The sequence below is a fragment of the Actinia tenebrosa genome, unplaced genomic scaffold (assembly GCF_029948245.1).
Source record: "Actinia tenebrosa isolate PJP-AT-01 unplaced genomic scaffold, QUT_ActTen_1.0 PGA_scaffold1__47_contigs__length_23844297, whole genome shotgun sequence".
NCBI classification, from domain to species: Eukaryota; Metazoa; Cnidaria; class Anthozoa; order Actiniaria; family Actiniidae; genus Actinia; species Actinia tenebrosa.
This window is the reverse complement of record NW_028292578.1, coordinates 3838945-3847790: the sequence shown is the minus strand read 5'-3', so window position 1 is coordinate 3847790 and position 8846 is coordinate 3838945. Positions and strand designations below refer to the sequence as shown.

Here is an 8846-nt window from a genome sequence, read left to right as displayed (position 1 = left end):
AGGAAAAATGACTCTGTCTAAAATATATTGCTAACCGAAATTGTTCAAAAAGTAGTCATAAATTGATACGATTTAGAAAGAACTATTTTTGAAAGAACTTTTTTTGAAAATTATATCCGAAATGGGCCTAAATATTGCGTCAGAAGTTGCTACGTGAATTCGCACGAAATTTCGTCCATTCAGCGATCACCACGAGCTACCGTCCCATTATCATTATGTTATCGTCACGTGACCGTCGTTCATGACACTCGAATAATTTGGAGCTGAAGCGAGGGCAGGTGTTGTCTCGGCGAGAACTAGATGAACAATTCAACAAAGTATTTCATTCGTTTAGAAGAAGGCAAAGAGTTTGGCGGTTTCGTATCGAGGTATTTAGAGATCTGATGCATTGTAAAGTTCCATTTTCTAGAGTCGACATATCAGAAAGCTCGTTCCATCCCGTCCCCTCCCCCACTTCGGCAATCTTAATGTTCATCCGGGTCCCTATGTTTCTGCTGAAGAGAAAAAATGTTGATAAACAGTACGTGTCGAGAGACGAAAATATTTTAACTTTTCTCAGTTTTCCCCTTAAAATACTGCTCAAGAACAAGGTCCAAAGCTCTAAGAATAATTAATTATATTATTTCTAGTCTTCTGAGGACACAAGAAGTCATCTTTCAGTGAAATTCCTCGCTTTTAAGCGAGACTTCTTGGTTAAATTTTCGAAGATGGACGGCGGAGGAGGAGGTCCCGGTGATGGCGGCTTTGATCCTTGTGAATGTATCTGTACTTATGATGGAGCTATGCGAAGACTTATCTCTCTGGTAAGTTACTATACGCTTGTCATTGCCATTGCAATTAATCAAAGGTTATTTTACGAATTTCTTTCTAATTACTTGTCTTAGGAAGCCAATGTTTACAGCTGCGAGTGAAGGTGTTGTTTGTTATCGTTGTTCCTAACGTTTGCTTCAAGAAAATTTATATTTCCTTTCAGCTAAGAAGTTCACAGAGCTACTGCACAGATAATCAGTGTTTACAAGAGTGTAAGTTTCTCCCTTTTTAAGTCTAGACATCATAATTTTGACAGGCCTTGCTTCACTACTGCTTACTTTTTTCCTCAGTTTGTTATGTCTTATTTATTTCTTATCTGAGTTATATTTTGCGCAATATTTTTTCTTAGGTTTACAAATAATCTCCATTGCTAAGACCAGATTTTTCGAAGAGATCTTTTGGATGTCAAAAAACTATTGCACGATGTTAAAAATTCATTATTATTATTATTATTAGTGCACTCTAAAAATAATAATAATAATAAGATACAATCAATCATAAATTGCTATTTAAAATGCAAATGATTTCAGGATAATTTACAAGACCTTTAAATGTTTTTTTTTTAACTCGAGTGCCATGATTTTACTAAAAGTCTAAGCTTATATTGTTAAAACAAGTTGGTAATGGTAGGAAAACATCATTACGAGTTTATATTTTTCCTACAGTGTGGCTAGAATATTAGTCTTTGCATTGAGAAAGGGACTGAAGCAAAGTGGAAATATTAATCTATTAATAAATGATGCCCATCCCAAAAAAGATCATACTATAGAAGTACTATTACCGAGTTTGGGCATGTTTGAATAAATACCTACTGGGTCTTAAAGTCGCAAAAAATAAGAGAGAATATGTGCTCCTGTTTACAGTTCCATTCAGTGACCACAAATGATAGTTTCAAGTTGAGGCTGGAGTTTCTGTGCATAGCAAAACTACAGTTTATCATAAGCGGCAACTCCAGCCTCGGCTTGGAATTTTTATTTGTGGTCAGTGAACGGAACTTTAACGTCAGGTATTTCGGAAAGCCTAATTGAATTTTTTAACATTGCCACTGTTTTTTTTTGGCTAAGTTAGGGCTGATTGAGACAACAGTCGCCACTGGGAAATAGGGCTCTAGACTACCGTCACTCAAATACCTTTATATACAGAATAAGTTGTGAAGTATCATGAAACCAATTAAAGTCAGTGAGTCGCCAAGTGATGGAGGTTTATGATACGAAAAAAATGTGAATATAAAAGCTGTACAAAGCAATTTTACATGGTGTTTTCTGTTTATTATATATACATACTGAGATTTTCAATCTAGTTGTAATTGAAAAAGTATAAATCAATTTACTAAGTTGAACTAAGAATCAAGCAAAGGCTATTTCAATTTGATATTTAAAACACTGTTTTACAAGCGTTTATTCAACAAACTTCAGTCGGTTTAGCATGCCTTATTCCCTAGATTTATTTACCATGATATGATGTCAACAGTTGGTTAGAATGTTATGTGCTAAGTTTGTTGAGACATTTTCAGCATTAAAATTATAAGACAAAAAATGAGACTCTTTATTTAAAAAGGAATTTCATGGCTAATTTTTTTTTTCTTTTTATTTATTTGTTTTTTTTCTTTTAATTTTTTTTTCTTTTCTTTTCTAGCAGTGATTTCATTGTTATTAGTTAGTGAGGGCTGCCGTATATGAGGATTCAGTTCTTCCCTGGCAGCACCCTTTTTGCTACTTTTTTTATATTATAATTTGTTTGCAAATTAAGTTATTATAAATAAATGAATAAATGAAGTGTTCACTGTGCATTCTGCCTAGTATCTCATTACAAGGAAGAAGATCAACCACACCTAATCATGATGACCTTAAACAAATCATAGATAGTTTCCAACAAAAACATGGGATCCAAAATATGCTTTGTGAGTGAAACTTAAAAAATATATCTTAAAATATAATATTGTAAACACATGATAATTGCCATAGGATTTTTGGTTTTTATTTTTAAGCAAAACTGCACCTACTGGCTTGTATGCTCTTAATTTCCTTGATGTATACTTGTCTGTCTGTCTGCCTGTCCATCCATAAATTGAATGTCTACTGACTGCAGCTGTATGGATGTTTTCATACAGAATAAGATGTCCAGTGAGCTTTTGCTTCTTTCCTAATTGATATGTAGGGTCAAAAAAGCCATATATACTTGTTGTCTATACTGTAAGTAGTAATTGCAAAGTTACATGAACTGGATTTTTTCCCAATCTCTTATTCCATTCTTACCTTTAATTAATACAGCTAGAAAAGAGTTGAGAAAAATTGAAACAAAATTGACCTTTTATTTCTTGAATCAATAAAATTTAATTACTATTTTTTACTGAAATGGTATGACAGCAAAAGATTTTAAACCAGTTACTGTTCGAATATACAAGTAATTATATGTTAATTTGATTGATCGTAAACTACTGTACACTTGTAATTCACTATCACTTGATAATGGAGTCAAGATGACACCGAAACGTCGTGAAGTAAAAACTATCCTATCGCTTTCCTCTTTACAAATATACTAGTTTCCTAAAATATCAAAATCATTTTTATACAAGCTTTATTTATACAAGCGTGTTTTTCTAAAAATATAAATACAAGCTGTGTTAGTATTTTCACCTTGTTCCTTTTGTTAGTATTCTGATAGCTAGGCTGTTAGGGTATTAGTAAAATTGTGTTTGTAATTATTATATTATAAGTAGGAATGGAAATTCCAATTAGTTTGACAAAATACACATCCTACTTTTTTAATGCAATATTCTTACTATTTAACTGACTTCTTAATTTCATTCCCACTTGGTGCTTTACTAAACTGTAGTCATATGCATAAGTGTCGGGAGACTGACTAAACATGCCTTGCATTTATTTACTCATGAAATAAATTGTTTTTATAGGCATAATGCACCCCAGTTGGGTTAGTAAAATGTGGTTGAACTGAGAGGCAATCTTCAACTCTAGTTGTAGTCAATACAAATAAAAAGTTCATTGTTTAAAAAAGATGTATTTTAGATAGATAGATAACTTTATTTAACGTCAATATGATGTACGATGAGTCACATGAACACATTCATGCTGATATAAAATCTAATATAAAAATATATAAATATGAATATTAGATAAATTAGATAGATAGATAGATTTATTCAGAAAACACTGCAGCCCATAGGTTGAATTGTATTTATGTTACATATGAATATAATAAATAAAATTCAAATAATTCAAAATTACAGCTATAAGGCAACTGATGACTACAAATTCAAATTATAATAGAAATTTAAAATTATAAGAAAAATTCATGTACTTTAAAATCCATATGTTTACTAAATTATGCATGTTAAATTATGTATGAATTGCATAAGTTAAAATTTATAAAGCTTAACTGAGTTCTTTTTGTTGAAGTCTTAGGATTGGAAAATGACGATGTTCTTCATAAATCATATGAGCACACAATTTTTTTGGTTAAAGCGACTCCCATACAGCCACCACACAACATATATAAGTAGCTTTATAAAAGCCGTGCACACCCACAGGAAATATGTGAAACATTCATACTTCTAAGAGATTAAGTTGAGATGTTCTTGTAATAAGCGAAGTTCTTTATCCATGATATTAAACTTGTTATTAATAATTGAAGGAAATGTTGTAAATATCGAGAATATACCTAAATGCAATTTAACTCTAATGTTTGTCATTGTTACATTAGCACTATGTGGCACTGCATGATCATGTACATAGGTAAATCTTTATGGCGCTATTGAAGAACTTCCAAAGTCAAGATATCTAAGTTCTGTAGGGAGATAATGAGAAAAAAACAAACGTACTGTGATATATATAAGATATTGTGAAATACCTATTTGTAGTTATGAGAAATATTAATGTTAAATATGTGAAATACTGTAGATCGATTGAATCATATAGTCTATACATCACACACCCACCAAGAATGCACACAGCATCCATAGAGCCACCACAAATAGAAAATATGTGGAAGCTTTACAAGAAACAAGCCCACCCACAGCAAATATACAAAGCATCTATATATATTTATGGTAGATATGAAAAAATACTTATATTCAGGGTTCGTGCTACTCCTTGAAATCCTTGAAAAGTCCTTGAATTGAAAACACTTTTTTAAGGGCACTTGAAAAGCGCTTGAAATCCTTGAAAAGTCCTTGAATTGAAAACACGTTTTTAAGGGCGCTTGAAAAGCTCTTGAAAATAGGGAAAAACGCCAAAACTCCTGGAAGACTCCTTGAATTTTATGCAAACTTAATGCTATTTCTAACTTTTCTTTTAAAATAAATAACAAATAAAATTGATGGAAGAGTTTGCGTATATTTCGTAAATAGCCTAGCTGAATATCTGGTAAGATTGCGTATATTAAAGATCTATTTATCTTAATTAGTGGCTGCGGCTGAATTAGCTGCACTGTGACATTGAATCAATGTTTAAAAACATGTTCTAATACAAAAAACCTTGTCCTTGAAAATCGAATTTTAGTGCTTGAAAAGTGCCTAAAAAGTCCTTGAATTTTATAACGAAAATGTAGCACGAACCCTGTATATTAAAAAGGTATAGTTAACCATATACAACCTAATAATATAACTCTAGCAGTATAACTCTATTGTTCACAGATGTATTTAAACATGCATTTTCTTGTTATTTGTAGTACCTGGACCACAGAGCAATGACACAGGACCAGAGACCAATACCACACTGTTTATAGTGATGATATGGATTGCCATTGCATTTATTCTTTTCTTGTTGAGGTAAATAATATCATTTAGTAAGGATGTCATTATAAATTTTAATCCTCATCAAACTGAGTTGGGTTGAATCAGCTGAGTACGTAAACCCCATAAGAAAGCCATGGTCATGCAATAAATAGGAAAAGGAAAGGAATGACTGAAAAGCAAATCTCAAGTTGAAATATGCAAATTATCAAGGGGGTATAGGCAGGGGGGGAGGGGGAGGGGGCAATGGCAGTGCTTTTAGAATTTATACAGTAATTTTAATTTTCTTAATTGTGCAAAAATAAAATCACTGCCAGTTTTTTTTTTGTTTTTGTTTGTTTGTTTTGGGGTTCCAGTGGCCAAACAAAATGGCTGATTTATGAATTCGGGCCCCCCTTCGGAAAATTTTGGCTGTGCCTCTGATTATGTATCTTTTGTTGTACATCTTAGGCCACAGAGATTAAGACAAGGAGGAGACAAGCCATCAAGTCATGATGTAAGTGTAATTATACTCTTGCGGATTTAATTGTTTTTTGATAAGGTAATCTTTTAGTTCCATCCCATACCACAGGGATTTTGCTTCTAACAGCCCAAGCCACTTAGCCATTCAGCGAACATTTTGTTCGTAGTTCAATATTTCCTTGTTCCAGGTTTTTGGCTCAATAAATTGTAAACAACAGCTTTTACTCAAAATTAAAGTAAATAAACATATTTGTGCAAAAATATGGCACCTTATATCTGGTACCACCTTAATCAGCTCAGTTGGTTGGATACCAGTCTGTTATGTGGGAGGTTGGCAGTTCAAACCTCCAGGGCTGTACTAACACTCAGGGTCTTAGAATATCTATGTAGAAGGTGCTTCCTTTGCTATAAAAATATCTGCATATGGTTTAAGACCTTGGCCGTAATCTTCATGACCGTTTAAAATGGATATTTTGTCTCACTTTAGAGACGAGAAGCAGAGATGTCCCACACGTTTATCATTGCTAAGTTGGCAACTGTAACTTGTCTGCCCCCCCCCCCCCCCCCCCTAAGTAAAGACGATTATCATTATTAGAATTATCTTTTAGAAATAGCATATTTCATAGTTGTTGGTGGAAAATACTTCGTTTTGACTAAAACCTAATAAAAAATACTTGGAGAATTTTGGCTGTGACAAATAATGCATTGCGCACCCAGATTTCAAATCAACTGGGCCCGGTTGTACGAAGCCTGGATAGCGCTATCTGACGGATAAATCTTATCCGGTGGATAAATTTATTGGAAAACAGCATCGACTTATCCACTGGACAAGGATTTATCCGTGGGATGCGCTATCTAGGCTTCGTACAACCGGGCCCTTGTTGTATTTTTTTACCCAGTTTCAATTACGTACAGATTTAAAGCTTATAACGCTAAGAAATCTCACATATCCTTTCTTATGTTTTTTCTTCTTTTTTTCTGTCGTAGGGACATGGTCAAGATCCTCCAGCCCCAGGTGTTTTCTAATTCTAATTATTTATTTATCAAACACAGTTTAAGTTTAAAATGTACATTACCTAGATAAATATTTAGCTTTAAAAGTCTTTCGCATGGCATATAAGGCACACGTTTTAACCCCGCTTGTAAAAATGGTAAATTTACGGATCCGAAATAGTTCAACCAGCCAATAGGCCCTTTGCAGCTAAGCAATCACGTGCTGATTAATTCACTGAGTGCAGATGAATAAACATTTTGATTCCCATGGGTGAAATTTACTGGAGAGCAAACAAACTTTCTACAACCTGTTTTGAGAGATCGTAATAAAACTGCATTTCGTAACGCACTGGATACACATCTCTTCATTCAGTTCTTTACAAGTAGCTAAAAAGACTCACCAATTTAATATAAAAACAAAAATTTTGCCCTCCAATATAGGTACGTGACCGTTAACTGCAAAGGGCCTATCAGAGTACTCATTGCATTATGACATTGCCTGGTTTGTAGTGACAGGACGTACAATACCAACAGTAAGATTAACACGAAGAAATGTGTTATTCACTTTTACACCTATGGTGAAAAGGTTGTCATGGTAGATATAATTGTCACAAAAGAACGAAGGGAAAGGACACTGAAAAAATATTAATTTATCGATTCCTTCAAAAATTAAGCAAAAAATAAAATATCACAAGTTTATTCTGAATGCATCATTAATGTATTCATAGGTTTCCATGCACATTATATGACATGCGAGGAAAACATTGTAAATCACCCCAAACATATAATGAGATATAAAGGACAAATTGTACATTATTTTGTTTTATGGCGGCCGTAAATCCACAAAATAATTTGATTGAAATTTTCTCTTAAAAGGCTTAAGGCTTAGACCTCACACCCAATAGTTATTTCCCAATTTACTTGAGTGACCCCAAAACAATGGCTCCAATTTGAGGCTGGGCTTCTTATGTTTATACGTTTACTGCACTTGATCAAGTCCAACATCAACTTGAAGTCATCTTCTTGTGATCATTCAAGTGAATTTGGGAAATTTATACAATAATATGTATTATATTACAATTTACGATTTTGTTATGTATAGTTGAATTGCATCACAGGCCCATAGAGTCCCACATAGCATCGTTATTTGTTCTGTACATACGGTTAATCTATGGATATTGAATTATTTACATCAAAAGAAAAATGCTTCCTTGTTATTCGCACGCCTGGGCTGTCATTGGTTCTTAGTTAATGGTTATTTATGAGAGGCAAACTTTATGACAGTAGAGTAAGCCGTTGTGGAAGGTGTGGACAAGTCTTTTGTTTTCCTTGCCTAACTGTTGGATCAGCCATTGATATACACACTGCAGCCATTTTTTGTCTGCGGTTTGTCCATCGGATTTTAGATTTTGTTATAGTGAAGCATTGCAGTGTATACAGTCATTTGACTAAACGTTGTCGTTTGATCGGCTTCATCCCTACGCGCCTAGACCGAAAAGGATCATAGGAATAATTAATTCACAGTTACTACTTGCCGCACATGTTATCTAACACGTCTTGAGCTCGCTTTTTTCGATCCCATTTAATTTGCTGAAACCATGCCTACGGCATCCTTTTCGGTCTAGGCGCGTAGGGATGATCCGATCAACGACAACGTTTAGTCAAAGGACTGTATAATGCTACCATTAAACGCAACCAAGGGTCAATATGATCCGTGCAATGTACAACGTCGCAGTTCAGTCAAGTTAAAGAACGTAAACTTTCTTCAACGTCTTGCTTTTCAGTTTTTGCTAAATGTAAATAAAAAACGTAACGGGGTTGCAATTCAAAA

At 33.7% G+C, this 8846-nt stretch overlaps 1 protein-coding gene across 2 annotated transcripts; it reads left to right on the top strand.

Annotated features, from left to right (window-relative positions):
* The first annotated feature begins 221 nt into the window (after positions 1-221).
* Positions 222-8846, top strand: LOC116289267 (small integral membrane protein 14). Of its 2 annotated transcripts, XM_031696162.2 has the most exons (6): positions 222-368; positions 630-803; positions 974-1022; positions 5497-5596; positions 6011-6056; positions 7010-8846. In XM_031696162.2, exons 2-6 carry the CDS (start codon positions 708-710, stop codon positions 7046-7048), a joined length of 330 nt encoding a protein of 109 aa, XP_031552022.1. In that variant the 5' UTR covers positions 222-368; positions 630-707; the 3' UTR covers positions 7049-8846. The 2 variants fall into 2 exon arrangements, with proteins under 2 accessions (XP_031552022.1, XP_031552023.1); XM_031696163.2 differs by lacking the exon at positions 222-368 and having other exon boundaries at positions 501-803.